Source organism: Cryptomeria japonica, chromosome 7, assembly GCF_030272615.1.
Source record: "Cryptomeria japonica chromosome 7, Sugi_1.0, whole genome shotgun sequence".
Taxonomy (NCBI): Eukaryota; Viridiplantae; Streptophyta; class Pinopsida; order Cupressales; family Cupressaceae; genus Cryptomeria; species Cryptomeria japonica.
In genome coordinates this window covers 221537294-221555153 of record NC_081411.1, presented here as the reverse complement: position 1 = coordinate 221555153, position 17860 = coordinate 221537294, and the positions used below count along the sequence as shown (strand labels likewise).

Sequence of the window (17860 nt, the reverse complement as noted above, 5' to 3'; positions counted from 1 at the left end):
AGTTAAGGATGCATATTTTAAAATAAATAATCATGTTCTTGATGATAAAAAATAATCAACTCTTACTCTACAACATGATTAATGATTTATTTTTAATAAACCTATCTATTTGACACACCATTATCATAATATCTAGTATAATTTTTTATAAATTAAGAGATAATGTAATTGATAAGCCTTTCATATATAACATTAGTTATGTTAAGAGATCTTGGGTGATCATACGGATCTGTGTTGCACTTTAGGCTAACAATGCCTATTTCGGTCGGACCGATTTGGCAGCCACATTGCACTGTCGTGGCAAGGGGTTTCGGCCCACACATGAAACCACTTAGGACCACACATGTGTGACCCCTTAGGACCACACATGACCCCCTCATAGCATGTCCTAAGGTGTATGTATGTATATATGTGTATGTATACATCGTAAGGAGTATATAATTATTTTATATGACCCATTAGGACCACTAAAGGCCCCTCGCTACACATGTGCACCCCTTAGGACCTATTAGGACCACAAAAGACCAAATTTTGTCACAAGGGGTTATATATGGTCCTAAGGGATCATGCATGTGTTCTAACACATGCGTGACCCCTTAGGACCACTTAAGGCCCCTTGTGACACATGTGCACCCCTTAGGACCTATTAGGACTACATAGGACCAAATGTTGTCGCAAGGGGTCACATATGTCTTAGAGCACATGCGTGATCCCTTAGGAAGACTTAAGGCTCCTTGCAACACATGTGCACCCCTTATGACCTATTAGGACCACAAAAGACCAAATGTTGTCACAAGGGGTCATATGTGGTCCTAAGGGGTCACGCATGTGTTCTAACACATGCGTGACCCCTTAGGACCACTTAAGGCCCCTTGTGGCACATGTGCACCCCTTAGGACCTATTAGGACCACATAGGACCAAATGGTGTCACAAGGGGTCATATGTGGTCCTAAGGGGTCATGCATGTGTTCTAACACATGTGTGACCCCTTAGGACCACTTGATCCCCCTTGTGACACATGTCCACCCCTTAGGACCTATTAGGACCACAAAAGACCAAGTGGTGTCGCAAGGGGTCATATGTGGTCCTAAGGGGTCACACATGTGTTAGAACACATCATGCATGACCCCTTAGGACCACTTAAGGCCCCTTGCAAGACATGTCCATCCCTTAGCACCTTTTAGGACCAAATAGGACAAAATGGTGTCGTAAGGGGTCATATGTGGTCCTAAGGGGTCACTCATGTGTTAGAACACATGCGTGACCCCTTAGGAGAACTTAAGGCCCCTTGCGACACATGTCCACCCCTTAGGACCTATTAGGACCATAAAAGACCAAATGGTGTCGCAAGGGGTCATATGTGGTCCTAATGGGTCACACATGTGTTAGAACACATCATGCATGACCCCTTAGGACAACTTAAGGCCCCTTGTGACACATGTGCACCCCTTAGGACCTATTAGGACCACATAGGACCAAATGGTATTGTAAGGGGTCATATGTGGTCCTAAGGGGTCACGCATGTGTTAGAGCACATGCATCACCCCTTAGGACCACTTAAGGTCCCTTGCGACACATGTCGACCCCTTAGGACCTATTAGGACCACAAAAGACCAAATGGTGTCGCAAGGGGTCATATATGTTCCTAAGTGGTCATGCATGTGTTAGAACACATTTGTGACCCCTTAAGACCATGTAAGGTCCCTTGTGACACATGTACACCCCTTAGGACCACATAGGACCAAATGGTGTCGCAAGGGGTCATATGTGGTCCTAAGGTATCACCTGTGTGTTAGAACACATGCGTGACCCTTTAGGACCACTTAAGGCCCCTTGTGACACATGTGCATCCCTTAGGACCTATTAGGACCACAAAAGACCAAATGTTGTCGCAAGGGGTCATATGTAGTCCTAAGGAGTCACACATGTGTTAGAACACATGCATGACCCCTTAGGACTACTTAAGGCCCCTTGTGACACATGAGCACCCCTTAGGACCTATTAGGACCACAAAAGACCAAATGTTGTCACAAGGGGCCATATGTGGTCCTAAGGGGTCATGCATGTGTTCTAGCTTGTTATAGGGGTCACCATTAGGACAGTTAGTTGCAATGTGTCCAATCTTGTTACATGAAAAAATACTTCAAAGGTAATTTACCTCTGTACCTACCAGTACCACTAGGTAACCGCTTGGCCATCAATTCTTCAAGCTCGATCAGACTGTCTTCATCATTGACTTCTCTACTAGATTTAGACTCATAACTATGACTAACATCTCTGCTTTTCCTTATCGGTGGTTTAGAAACTAAAGCTCTAAATGAAGATTCAAATTTCTAAGCACTACCATCATAACCATTTAATTCAAATGCAGTAAGCTTACCAATGATGGAGTCAAGAGTTACCTTAGTTTTATCAATAGACTTTAGCTCCTGAATGGTTGCAACTCGGATAGCGTAGACCAGTAGAACGATTCTTAACACCTTACTAACCACTGTGGCATCCTCCACTTTACCACCAACACTCTTGATCTCACCAACTATCTCCTTCATCCTCTGACCATACTGTTGTATATTCTCTCCTTCAGCCATCCACATGTCATCAAATTTACCTCTTAGACTCTCTTCTTCAGCAATCTTTGCATGCTCATCACCACTATAGATTTACTCAAGTTTTCCACACATCATTAGCAGTCTCTAGACCATGGACATCAACATACTCCTAATAAGACAAGGAACTTATAATGGCCTCCAATTCTTGATTATTGTCTTGTTGTTCTTTCTTCTGATCATCAAACATAGTCCCACTAGGTGCAACATATTATGTAACAAAATGTTCCCAGTATTGAATTCCTACACTCTTGATATAGATTTTTATCCTATCACTCCATATTTTGTACTTTTCCCTCTTAAACATGAAACCTTCTTTTTTCATCATGGTCTTCTAGATCTTTACCTCAAGTTGTTAGGTTTAGACACTAGAGGACCTAAAATGCTCTGATACCAATTGATGGTATGATGAATCAATAAGGATCTAGACAACTACTGAGAGGGGGTTGAATCAGTAGATAGAAAATAGACTAAGCTTTCACCAAACTCAAAAACAACTTCCCATGCCAATCTCAAAACTAACTGGTTCAAACACTGAACTATAAACTTTAATAACATTGACAGTTTACTAGTTTGTCTAGAATATCCAAATATTAGTATAATAACTCTCAAACTCTCAAACCTTTTAACCAAAACATCCAAATTCTTTACTCACAAAAGTAAAAGCACATTTCAGATTACTATTCGTCATCTTATAATATCTAAGTGGATTTAGCAGTTAAGTAAATTAACCATAGCAAACATAACCACAAAAGCATTCACCACTTGACACAATGATTTTGATGTGGAAAGCCAAATGGGAAAAACCATGATGGGGATGAATACCCACAAGTATTCTGAACTCTTCTGAAGTTTGCCCTATTAGGAGCCAAGCCTATTAAAGCTTTACAAAATGTCCTATTAATCTGAACAGATCTTGTTAGGGACCACTTGGTTAAGGGATTGACTCTAATGCCTTATTAGAAGCAATACCTTGTTAGGACTAACCTCGGTAGAGGATTTGAAATCCAATCCAATGGATCACCTGGTTAGAGGATTTAGATAGCACTAAGCCTATTAGAGCTTACCCTATTAAGGGATTTGACTATTTTAATTGTTAGAGAACAACAAGGGTTTGCTGATCTGGTGAATAGAACTACTCTGCTTGATCTGATCCTTTTTATGCTCCTATCTGCCTTCACACATACTGCAACCTTCTAGTTTGGCAACCAATCACTATTACACTTAACCAAAATTTCCAACACTACAACAAAACAAGTCATTGACCTTATAAGAAAAACAATAGGTCGCCAACACATCACAAACCTAAGATCTCATAGAGATTACAAACAAATCAGTTCAAGTATAACCGTTGGATTACATAGCAATAATTGCACATCATTCAAGATAACCTCAACCGCTCCTTGATCACTACTTCATCAATCCTTGTAACTCATCATGTGGTTTCCACTTCATGCAATGTACTCGCTCATTCTGAAGATAAAAATGTTATCTCTATGTAGCAAAAACCATTTGAAACTCTTCACATAAAACATGCTGTAGCGTCCTAAAATTGCGACACTTGCAATTTCGACTACATTTCAGTCTTCACGATGGCGATGCAACACAAAACCTGAATGGAGACCCCGAAACTCATCCGCGACATCAAAAACTGCATTTTCTTGCACCCTGGCCTGATCCTCCTTTGCACCCTGCTGTCCCGGGAGGTGGGACCAGAGCGCCCAACGCCCTGGTCCTTCAGGACCAGGGTGCCCAGCGCCCTGGTCCCCCAGGACCATGGTGCCCAGTGCCCTGGTCCCTAGCCCTATTTTGGGCCCGGTCTCCTATGGGGCTTCAGGTCTTTTTGATTGCAAATTGGAAAATAAACTTTCCTGGTCGGCCTAAGGTTGGAAAAATCAATCTATCAGCCCTAATTGACAAGTACATAAACTACATTTCCTCTCCCATTTTGAGGAGAAATGAGATATGTGTACAAAGCATGGAAACTATAATCAAACATTCAAGCATTCAAGCATTCCTTCAAGCAATTGATGATTCTAAGTCTCCATTCAAGGCTAAGTGTTGCATTCAAAACAAGGATTCAACCATTGAAGAGGACATCACTTACTACATACAACAGACAACATACATACAACATCTATACCTTCGCATATAAGGATACAAACATCCTTACAACAAGGTATTAGTACTTGTTTTACATTACAAACATTTACATTTACAACAATTTTTCATTTCTTGGTTAATTCCAAAACCGGGGTTTGACCTAAAGGCAAACCCCTAATCCCTAACCCCCCAATCATCTTCGCTTTTCTGTGTGTAGGTTGCAGGTACGTGGCTGAAATTGAAGATCTGGAATCCTTGTGCAGAGACGAACAGATCCCCCTTCGTTTCGTGGATTTTTCGGAGGACCGTGTGCACGCCAGGCGCCATCGTCCCGTCAACTTTTTCTCAAATTTGCAGGACAGCACTGTATCGACATTTTACTGCTAATTCCAGGTCCGCAGCTTCATCCTATATCCCTATCTCAGTTTATAAGCGAATCTTTCTCACTTTTCATGCATTCCTAGCTTAATCTTTCTATCTACATTCTTTACAAAAGAGGGTAGCCTTGCTGTCTTAACCCTTGAAACTCATTTAGAATCTAATCTTGCATTGTGTGGGATTGGATCTTGTGGGTTTCAACCCCTCTTTTGAATGTAAAGTCTTCCCTAAGTGAAAACCACCAACCCTAGTGACCTCCCTTCTCTCTCCTTGGAGTTGGAAGAGGGGAGAGCAACTAGGGTTCAATTTTTCTGCTTTACATTTTGGTGAACCCGACATGAACATCCTTTCTGAATATTCATGGTTAGATCTGAAAATTGATTCCTTGATTACATTTCCATGTTTGATCTTTTGAAAAATTTTAGAGGTTAATTACATAAAAACCCTAAATTTTCTTTGTAGTAATTAAGCTTGTGAAATGTGTAATTGTTAATGTTTGTTTCAGATCTACCCTTCTATTGCAAATTATCAATTCATATCTGTGCTTTAATTTTGAAAATTAAGTGGTTAAGTGTCAAAACCCTAATTTTTAAAACCTTCTTGATTCAACCTTTGCCCGACAATTTCACTGATCAAAACATTTCCAAATCAGCTGTAACTTTAGATTCCACAACAAAATCATATTATCTTTCATCCCTGAAAATTTGGAAAAAAGTTGCGAGGACCGTGTGCACTCCGAGCGCCATCGTCCCTGACATTTTTTCTGAAATTTCGGGAGCTAGATCTTACTGTATTTTTCTGCTAAAATCCAGAATTTTTGCTGATTTCATCAATTCTAACACTTTCAAAATTAAAGTCAAAGTTGGTCTAGTGATTGCTCAAATTAAGGCTCCTAATCATTCAAAAATTATTGAAACTGAAATTTTGTGTCAAAATTGTGTTCTTACTGTCCTAAATCTGAAAAGTGTGTTGCTATTCATTCGAAATTTCAGTGTTTTATTCAAATTCTTGCAATTTGTGACTTTTGAAATTAAGTGCTTAATTACAACAACTTTGATTTCCGCTTTCAAAATTGAATTTTGCGTGAAATTGAGTCAACTTTTAAAATTCAAAACTTGCATTGCTTTTGGTATTCCCTCTAAAATCATAAAATTCAAAATTTCAGTTTCCCTCTCTTTTTCAAAATTCAAATTTTTGCATTCTTCGACAATCTTGGTAGGGTTCAATTTTTAGATTGCAACTTTAATTTGGCCTATCTATAGATCATAAAATCACTCAATTTTTTCAGATTAGCTTTAAAATCATCATAACTTTCATCTCTGAAAATTTCAAAAAAAGTTGCCAGGATCGTGTGCACCCCGAGCGCCACGGTCCCTGACATTTTTTCTGAAATTTTGGGAGATTTTTGTGATTGCATTTAACAGCTTAAATCTGGAAAATTGGCTGATTGTATTGAAATTTGCTACCTCTAAAATTCAAAATCTTCTCTCTTTCTCTCTAGTGCATGAGTTTTACAACAATAAGCCCTACTTACACTATTCCCATTAGATGAAGCCTTAGAATTAAGTCCTCCCAAGGTTTAATTACTGAGGAGATGGAACCTAATTTGAATAGCCTTTTTAACGAGGACACGGGTAATTCCTCTAATCCTCCTAATGATGAAGAAGCTCTCCTTGAGGTTTCTGTTGAACAACTTTCAAAATTGGATAACCAATTTGATGACTTTCAGCAATGGATGTCTCATGAGTATCCTGATAGTCAAGCTCTTCCTTTAATTGAGGGTCTAAAACAAATGCTTCAAAGTGATAAGAATGGAATTGATATTTTGCATGGCATTGCACACATTGTGGATTCGAATGTGATGCCTATGAAGAGTTGTGTCGAAACTTTAGGTTATACACAACCTCCTACTCAAGTTAATCATTCTATTCCTCTGACAACTTCTATTGCTAGCATATCTACCTTTACATCAAACATAATGACTACTTCTATACAAAATATTCCTCCTATGATCACTAGTCATGGGGGCAATCCCTCTTCTTCAATCAACCCTCTTCCTTCATTCAATCCGACTTCTTCATTCATTCCTTCAATGAGTGTCCCTATTACATCTTCACAAATGAACATGACGCAAGGGGGCAATTCATTCAACCATTCCATTCCTCCTTGTAGTGTTCCTCCTGTTCAATCATCCCCTATGACTAACTATCATAGTGTCCCACCACCTTACTCTTTACCTTCTTTCAATAACATAACACCTCCATCACAATCTAACACATCTAACATGAACTCTTCGACTGAAGCGACCATTAACAATCTTGCACAAACTGTCTCTTCTTTACAGCAACAAATTGCCTCTATGAATCAATCTAAGTTTAGTGTGCCCACATTTGATGTTGCGAGGCCACTTTCTCTTGACATTGTTCGAGCTATTCCCCCTAAACATGTTGAAATTCCGCATTTGGAGCTTTATAATGGTAAAAGTGATCCTCTAACACATGTTAAGACTTTTCAAACAATTTGTACCAATTTTGCTTATGATCAAAGGTTGCTTGCAAAACTGTTTACTAGAACATTAAGAGATAAAGCCCTACAATGGTATTGCTCGTTTCCTTCTTATTCTATTACTTCTTTCGAACAACGTGCAAATGCTTTCATTCAACAATTTCAAAACAATATAAGTCCTAAAGTTACTTTGATTGATTTAATGCATTGTAAACAAGGTGTTAAAGAAAAAGTGACTGATTTCATTGGTAGATATAAGCACTTGTATGCTCAAATTTCTTTTCCAATGCCTGACAATGATATTCAAAGAATCTTTATTTCTAATTTACAAAAAGATATTTGAGACAAACTTCTGTTTTCTGAGTTTACTTCTTTCCAACAGTTTTGTGCAACTCTTCACAATTATCAACTGACTGTGAGTCAAATGGAACAATCACATCCTATGGCTCTGAGTGATAAAGGTGATAGTAGTCAACAACCATTTAGAAAGTTTAATCCGAATAGAGATTGCATCAAATTCAATGAAAACATCATCAACAACAATGTGAATGCAGCATCAGGTGTGTCTTCTATTTCTAAGTTTTTCAAGAAAGAAAGAAAGTTTACTCCTTTGAATGAATCATTGCATAGTATTATGAATAAGTTATTGGAACAAAATGTGCTTACTCTCCCTCCTATAAGGCAAATTGATCCTGCAAAGATTAATTCGCCCTATTTTGATAACAAATCTTTTTGTCAATTTCATCGTCAACCTGGGCATGATACTGAAAAATGTTTTTCTTTAAAGGGTAAAATTCAAGATTTGATTGATAATAATACTATCTCTGTTTCTGGAGTGAATGATAAAGGCAACACATCTGTAGCTCCTCCTAACCAAAATCTTCAGATTTTTACTGATCCATTACCTTCTCATACCTCTAATGCGATTGAGGCTAATGATTCCTCTCTCTCATCTGATGGTCTTGTGTCTATGACTCCGAATGTGATTAACTTTGTAGAGCAGCAAGAAAACCCTAAAGAACCTTCCATCACATTTGATTCTAGTGAAACTATCAGAGCACCTGATGGTCCTTTATACATAGTTGCAAAAGTCAAGAATACACCTTGCCGTGGAGTGCTTATTGATCCTTCCTGCATGGTTAATGTTATTACTGAAGAATTTCTCTTTACTTTACAATTGAATCAAGTGATCTATGACAAAATAGATGTGGTTGTGAAATTATTTGATGCATTTTCTTCTCCCGCAATTGGTTCTATTACATTACCTATTGAAGTTCATAACAAATCCCTTGATGTGAACTTTGCTATTATTCCTTCATCCAAACAATTTCGTGTGAAGCTAGGCTATCCTTGGCTATCTTCCATGAAATCTATTGCTTCTCCTATTCACAAGTGTTTGAAATTTTCCCATAATGGTGAAGTTGTTGCTGTCAATCATAGTCTCTTTAAACCAGCTGAAAGAACTTCTAGCGTTCCTATTGATTATTTTTGGCCTAAACAATTCCAATCTCTTCCTCCGCGAAGTGATCATCGTTTCAAATCTTATCAAAAGTGGAAAACAGATATGATCCTATCTCTAAGTGAACCTAGAACACCCAAACTTGATATTCCTATCATTCTTGAGAAGGATGTTCTTCCCTTGAAAGATAAAACTAATGTCTTTCCTCAAGAATATTCCCAACCCATCCCTATGGATGTGACTATGTCTATACCCAATAAAATTTCTAAAAGTAGACCTATACCTCCTTGTCATGATGGACTTGGTCTCCTTCCTAAACCAAATATTCCTCCTTTATATGGAGCAGTTCCTCCTCCTTCCTATTATAGAGAAAAGAGACCTTTCTCTTCTCCTATTACATAGCCTAAGAGACCTCAACCCAAACACCCAAGTAATAAGGATGAGAACATTCCTCCTCCTCAATCTTCTCAACTTCCTACTAAGACTAGACGAAATCGTTCTGCACGTGAACGCCGACGAAAGCGTCATCTTAGAGCTCAAGCAGCTGCTTCTCAAACTTTGCAATCTCCAAAAACACCCTCAGCAAGCATTATTCCATTTTCTCGTCCGCCTAGAATTGAGCCAACATCTCCTAAACATAAGATGCATGATGGTCTTGATCCTGTGCGAGTTAAAGATCCTATTTTTATAAATCTTGATGATGATATAGATGAAAATGTTATTCATGATGAAAATGTTACTCCTCTTGCTTCTGATAGTGAATATGAACTTGTTGATATTGATAACCATTTATCTAACGAATTTTCTAAAGCACTTATCCTAGCTCCTAGACAAGAACAACGTGGCTTGGAACATGAGCATAGCCCTTGTTTGGATCTTGTGATAGCTCCATCTGCTATGTTGAATGTTCCTCCTCTAGCGTGTTCCCTGCCTTCCCAAAACATTGATCAGCAAGATCGGGGGGTAGATGACGTGCTAGACTAGTTTCATCAGCATAGCAGATTCTCTCCTCCTCTCTTTTGTTACTTCTTCTATATGTTATTCTCATTCTTCTATTTGTTGTCCTTAGTGTTGTCTACTTGAGGACGATGCAAAGCATTGAGATCTCTTTTGGTCTCTCTCATGTTGACTCAAAAGACACATGTGTTCCCTTCTTCTAGGTGACCTTCCTTGATTGGGGAATGAAGAACAATTATGCATATATACATATGATATACATGACTTATCATACAGCATACTGACCCCAAGGAAAGTGAAGTCACCTCATGCTTTGTGTTTTGTGTCTATTATCCTTGGGTTTATCTCACACTTGGGGGCTAAATCCTTGCGATAATGTGCTCCTTTCCTTTTCATTTCTTATGTGTATCACTACCTTAAAGCAATCACCCCCATTGAGGCGTGTGCGATCGCTTTAACGTAGGGGGGCATACACCCTGTCTATCCCTTCAGGATACTTGAAAATTTCTTGGCGAACTTAGCTTTGCCTTGAAAATTTTTGGTATTTCTCTTGCATGACTCATAGTGAGGGAACCTTACTACTGACAGTCATGGTTCTCCCTCATGATCTTCCCTTTTACTTTGTCAATCAAAGTCGTAAGATCCTTAGTCCACTAGGGGCTTGGTGTGTCTTGCCTCCTTGACGTGGTGAAAGTCTTTCAATGCTGTTTCCTTGTACTTTACCGGAAGTATGAGCGTACGCCTATACTCCCGCTAAAGTGGGGGCTAAATGTAGCGTCCTAAAATTGTGACACTTGCAATTTCAACTACATTTCGGTCTTCACGATGGCGATGCAACACGAAACCTGAATGGAGACCCCGAAACTCATCCGCGACATCAAAAACTACATTTTCTTGCACCCTGCTATCCCGAGAGGTGGGACCAGAGCGTCCAGTGCCCTGGTCCCCCAGGACCATGGCGCCTAGCGCCCTGGTCCCTAGCCCTATTTTGGGCCCAGTCTCCTATGGGGCTTCGAGTCTTTTTTATTACAAATTGGAAAATAAACTTTCCTGGTCAGCCTAAGGTCGAAAAAATCAGTCTATCAGCCCTAATTGACAAGTATATAAACTACATTTCCTCTCCCATTTTGAGGAGAAAGGAGATATGTGTACAAAGCGTGGAAACTATACTCAAACATTCAAGCATTCAAGCATTCCTTCAAGCAATTGATGATTCTAAGTCTCCATTCAAGGCTAAGTGTTGCATTCAAGACAAGGATTCAACCATTGAAGAGGAGATCACTTACTACATACAACATACAACATACATACAACATCTATACCTTCACATATAAGGATACAGACATCCTTACAACAAGGTATTAGTACTTGTTTTACATTACAAACATTTACATTTACAACAATTTCTCATTTCTTGGTTAATTCCAAAACCGGGGTTTGACCTAAAGGCAAACCCCTAATCCCTAACCCCCCAATCGTCTTCGCTTTTTTGTGTGTAGGTTGTAGGTACGCGGTTGAAATTGAAGATCTGGAATCCTTGTGCAGAGACGAACAGATCCCCCTTCGTTTCGCGGATTTTTCGAAGGACCGTGTGCACGCTGGGCGCCATCGTCTCGTCAACTTTTGCTCAAATTTGCAGGACAGCGCCGTATCAACATTTTACTGCTAATTCCAGTTCCACAGCTTCATCCTATATCCCTATCTTAGTTTATAAGCGAATCTTTCTCACTTTTCATGCATTCCTAGCTTAATCTTTCTATCTACATTCTTTACAAAAGAGGGTAGCCTTGCTGTCTTAACCCTTGAAACTCATTTAGAATCCAATCTTGCATTGTGTGGGATTGGATCTTGTGGGTTTCAACCCCTCTTTTGAATGTAAAGTCTTCCCTAAGTGAAAACCGCCAACCCTAGTGACCTCCCTTCTCTCTCCTTGGAGTTGGAAGAGGGGAGAGCATCTAGGGTTTGATTTTTCTACTTTACACATGCATATGTGGCATAATCATTATCGTTCATCATTTGATCATAAACTAATACAACTGATTCACCAAGCTCCATTAGTTAGGGTTACTGGTTGATCTCACTACTTCTCAAGTAATATCGGTTTCCTTCACTAGCTCACCTACCGGTTGCAAAACAAAATCATAACAACACTATTACCAGTTATAATTGACATCAATGCAATCTTCATGCAAATTCCAACACATACCACATAGTCTCACCTAGAAGACTTGGACAAATACAAAAGAAGATGACCTGGTAGTATATGTGAACCTAGCCTCTATCCCTAAATAAGAGCAACCACCATGGTTGATATTATATCAACGAATAGAAAAGGTAGATCCCGCTAAGAAAGTGTTAGATATTTTGCATAGGAGAATGGAAATAGATGCTTTGCCTAAGGATAAGAGCCAAGCATTCTAGGTATACAGGTAGGAGATTCAGCAAACTCGAGTGGGATTAGGTAATCTCCCTAGTGATGATACTTTCAAAAAAAGAATAACCAAAATTTAATGATGATATTGAGGAAGAGTATGACCCTCCCCTAAGCGGCACTTATGAGGTAGCTATTTTACAAGAGATTGCAACACCTAGAGGAAAAGGAAATTAGGTTGAATTAATACCACCTTCACAAAGTCCTGGACTTTTTTCCATGTATCAGGCTATAAAGAAGGTTGTTAGTAGGCCTCACTCCCAATTCATGAATAAGAGATCCAACAAGATGTCCCACTCGCAAAGTCCTCTAAGTATTAGCATGGATCCCTAGAAGAAGAAGCATAATATAGCTAATGCTATTGGGAGTACTCAGACGCAACTACCAGTAGCATCACAGGCCCCAATTACGTTGATAACATCTTTGGCTCAACTACATTTTTCTCCCTGCCTTCTTTCTTCTCAATCTCTTGTTCTGGTAGCATCCTCATCTTTTCTTGCATCTATCACCATATCTAGTTCCCCGACCACAATTATATCTTCCTCAACCACTTGGCAATCCCAATTAGTCTTAGTATCCACTAGCCTTATTGTATACACCCTACCTGGCATCACCCCTTTTGGTACAATAGTAAAAATTTCTAATTCCTCTCAAACCCAAGGTCAATCAATAGATGCATATTCTATAGTGCATTCTTCAGGTTTTTCCGTTTACATGCCTATTGCATTATCAAGTTTTGAACCGCTGGTTTCCTCCCGTATTGGCATGTTACCAGGAATCCCTCTTTTCTCCCCTTCTGCTCTCACTTTGCCAGATCAAGCTTAGGTTCAAATCACTATAACCCCAATTCCTTTTGTTCTTCCACCTGAGGCTCCTTTGGTAGGATAAATGATCCCTTCTCCATCAGAATTCATGTAGGATGCGGATTTTTCAAAGCTTTCCCTAGCTCAAAGGGGACAAAAAAGAAAAGCAAAGGACTCTCAAAAGTTGTTGAGTCTTTCATACTAATCTTATATTTTATTAATGTAGGATTATCATCTTAATTCCTCCTAGGCTTCTAAAAAAATGGCATTAGAACAATGTTTTGCACATGCCTATAAATATGAACACATAATTGCAAAAAGGAGGTTGCCAACCTGGTTTAACTTTTGAGTATCTAGACAAATGTCATAGCAAGAGAAATATGACTGATAAAAGTACACATTTGAGATGTCATCAAAACTTAAAAAATGATTCAAGGAACTCTCAAGACATAATGTTGATATCTTTAAAAAAATTCATAAAATCATTGTTCAACATGGATTGATGTTGAAATAAACCACTAAATAACATGTTCTCACTTAACATCAAAGCCCTTTTAGTGTTTAATTTAATTTAGATACCGAATATGTGAAAAAAATAAATGACACTAATGTATAGATAACTAGTTTGATAACATGGGGCATATCTATTATTCAATAACTTCATGATTTTTCAGAAGATTTCCTTTTAGCATTACAAATTTAATATATTAATGTCCCACTACAAGTAAACACAACATGCAACACGAAAGCAATCTCAATCCTATTTGAACTTAGAATTCCTTTATCAACACTTTATAGGAGAATTAATACATTCTTAAATAATTTAAGAATAATTACATGAGTTTATAACAATTACAATAATATAAGGAGAAACTAGTTGAAGATCACACTAATAATTTCCATGACTATTCTACATGCACTTGCAAGAGAAAAGACCAAACCAACATAAATTACTTGAATATGTAAGTAGGTCATCACCTTATATTTATGTCAATATATATTGACTTTAAATATGTTGGGATTAAACATTCCATTATTTACATCCTATATTAAAGCCAAAGGATAAGCTTGAGTAAATATTTCCTCACAAAAGAGTAAGATATCACAAGAACTCACTTTTGAGCTTTATGTGTAGAAGGAGAATTATATTTGATAGACGTAACTGCAAAGATCCAAATCATTTCCACCAAATGATAAATCATAAATATAATTTGTTCCAAATTAGGACAAAGGTAAGGAGAAGAAAAAAGGTGATAAGTGGTGCCATCACGATTGAAATAATTTCTATGGTGATATAGAATTCCACATGTAATTTTAATGTCCTAAAATTGTACCCCTTGCAATTTTTGACTGCATTTGGGTCCTTTCCTTAGTGTTTGCTTCCCTCGGCCTAATCAAAGACTTGAATATACTCATGCACATCAAAAATACATTGCAAATCAACCTTGTACTCTGCCTACACCTTGATTATGCCCCAAAAAAGGCCAGGACCAGATCGTGGTGCCCTAGGATCCTCTGGGACCAGGGTGTGGCACCTTGGGATCCCCTATTTGGGACCTATTTTGAGGCCCCTCCCCTGTGCTCATCTCAAATTAGAATGGGAAAATCCCCCCTATGTCAGCCCAAGTCGGAAAATTAGTTAATTAAACCCACTGGCAAGTATATAAGAGGGATTTCCTCTCTCATTTGACATCTAAGGCATACACACATGAGGTCATAAAGCATTCAATAACAATTGAACATTTTCAGTCTTCCTTCAAGCTTTGGAGCAACAATAGAGACAAGATTTAAAGCATTGAAGAGGAGATCAAAATTCTACTTCATGAAACCCTAATTCCATGTGGAGGCAAGCAAAACTTCACAACGAGGTATAAGCATTTCAATTTCATTCAATTCAACATCCCCTCAAAGAGGAGGATTTCTACTTTAAGTCATTTCATTTACATTATTTCAACCACTTCATTAATTCAAAAATTGGGGTTTGATCTGAAGACAAACCCTTATTCCCAACACATTTCCCTTTCTTTCTATGTGTAGGAAATAGGCGTACAAGTGTAATTCTGAAATTAAGGTTTATTTGTAGAGACGGAAAAACCCTTTTCAACGTGCGAAATGTTCAAAGGACTGACAGGAGAGCGCCCCTGTCTGGACACACAGTCCCTACAACTTTTGATGGATTTCACAGACCAGTTCTGACTAATCTCAAACTTCTTAGAACCAGGTGAATGGCTGAATCTTGAATATGTAGCTCACTATTTTCACATACTTTATCTCTCTTTTCAACACTTTGTCTTAATTCAATCAATCAAATTACAAAAGAGGGTTAATTCCATTCCAATCTACTTCATATTCAATCCTTGTGTCCTCTAGGATTGGATGTGGTAGATTCATCCCCCTCTTTTGAATGTAAACTCACCCCAAGTGAAAATTGAACGTTAGTTAAGTTCCCATCTTTTTCCCTAGTGGTGAGTTTGGCTAAGGTTCCCAATTTTCCACTTTACATTTTGGTAAACTTGACTCCTTACACCCTTAATTCTGATTTTTCATTTTCACGTCCGAGTGTATGCAATTTAAAATTCAAATTTTCATTTACAAGTTTAATTTCCTTGCAATTTTTAAAAACCTAGAGGTTGAATGCACAAAAAACCCTAATTTTTAGGTTCAAAATTGAGATTGTCATTTGTCTAAATTGGATTGATTGTTTTAGATCTGAGAACTCTTCATTTTTAAAATTCAAGTATTCATTTCAACTTTCAATTTTAATTTAAAAAAAAAATTAATTGGTTAAATCACAAAACCCTAATTTTAAATTTTAAAATTGACATAGGGGATTGTGTGGATCTTGAATTATTTTGCAAATTTTGGTCTTTTCTTTAATTTCAAAATTCATTTTCCCTCCTTCCAACATTCAAATTTTTAAAATTAAGCGATTTATGTGACAAATCCTAATTTTTAAATTTAAACTAATCTTAAGCAAATTCAAATTTTCCTTTAAGAATTTAATTGGCTCAATTAAATCTAAAGCTTCTGATTGTCCTTTTAAACATCATAAAAAGGTGGCCCTTAAATGTACCTTTTTTATTGTACTTTCAATTAGCCCTTTTATCGGACATTCTAACTGTGCCTTATTTCAACCTTCTAGGCTTAATTTTCACATATCTAGACATCTCAATTTCCCATAATCTTCTATAACTCGCATAAAAATCACAATATCTTTCTTCCCTGAAAATTTGGAAAAAATTTGGTCGGACCGTGTGTTCGAACCAAGTCGCTACCTACTTGGTCCCGACTTTTTCTGCTCAAATTTTGAGAGCTTGTTTTGACTATATTTTACTACACAATTCCAAAGATTTGTAAAATTTTATTGATTTTAGGTCATGCTAAGTTTGAAAACAAATCTTAATTTCAACATTTCCATTTTCAATTAAAATTTTAAAATTAAGTTGTTCCCAACACATACCCTAATTTTTAAAATTAAATTAATTTCTTCAATATTTCAAAATTTTAATTAAGAGGTTAAATTTGAAAAACCCTAATTTTAATTTTGACTTTCCCTCGTTTCAAAATTTCAAAATTTTCAATTTCTTTTCCTTAGTGCATGAGTTTTACTACTATTAGTCCTACCTATAGTTTCCCTGTTAGAAGAAGTTGTAGAATTAAGGCTGCCAAAGGTTTAATTACCAAGGAAATGGAACCTAATTTGGCTATCTTTTTCAATGAGGATATTTCTGCTTCTTCCCATCCTTCATATTATCCTATTTATCCTCTTAATAATTCTCACAATGACAAGCAATCACTAACTAGGGTATTCGTTGATCAAATGGAAAAGATGGGCAATCGATTTGACAATCTTAAAAAATGGATGAGTCAAGACTACCCGGAAAGTGAAGCTCTCCCATTGATTGAAGGACTAAAAAGAAAGATTCAAAGTGATAAACATGGTGGTGATATCTTGTGTGTTATTGCTCATATTTTTTATTCTAATATCATACCTATGAAGAGTTGTGTTGAAACCCTAGGTTATACACAACCTCCTAGTCAAGTTAATCATTCTATTCCTTTGATAGCTTCCATGTCTAGTGTTCCTACCTTCACATCAAACATCATGGTTACTTCTACACAAAATTTAATACCTACAAATGTTAGTCATGGTGATGATACCTCTTCTTTCATTCATCCTACCATGAGTAATCCCCTTTTTACCCAATCACATTCACCACCTATAAATGTTAGTCAAGGAGGAAACTCTTTTAATCACAATTCTTTCATTCCTCCCATGAATCTTCCATGTACTACCCAATCTTCTCCATTACCCACTTATCATAGTGTTCCACCTCCTTATTCTCAACCTCTTCCTTCATTCAGCAATGTTACTCTAAGCCCTCTTAATCAAACATGTCTAATTTCAGTCCTTTTACCGAAGCTACAATCAATAGCCTTGCCCAAACAATATCTTCCATACAACAACAAATATCTTCTATGAATCAATGAAAGTATAATGTGCCCACATTTGATGTTACATGTCCATTATCTAATGATATTGTTAGAGTCATCCCTCCCAATCATTTAGAAGTCCCTCAATTGGAACTTTATAATGGAAAAGGTGATCCCTTAACT

At 37.6% G+C, this 17860-nt stretch overlaps 1 protein-coding gene across 1 annotated transcript in view; it reads right to left on the bottom strand.

The window, feature by feature from the left end:
* Positions 1 to 12930, bottom strand: part of LOC131074548 (uncharacterized) — a 19284-nt gene extending 6354 nt beyond the window's left edge. The window contains exon 1 of the mRNA XM_059208446.1: positions 12851 to 12930. Within this exon, the coding sequence (XP_059064429.1) occupies positions 12851 to 12930 (80 nt within the window). The remainder of the gene's footprint in view (positions 1 to 12850) is intronic.
* Positions 12931 to 17860: the final 4930 nt, after the last annotated feature.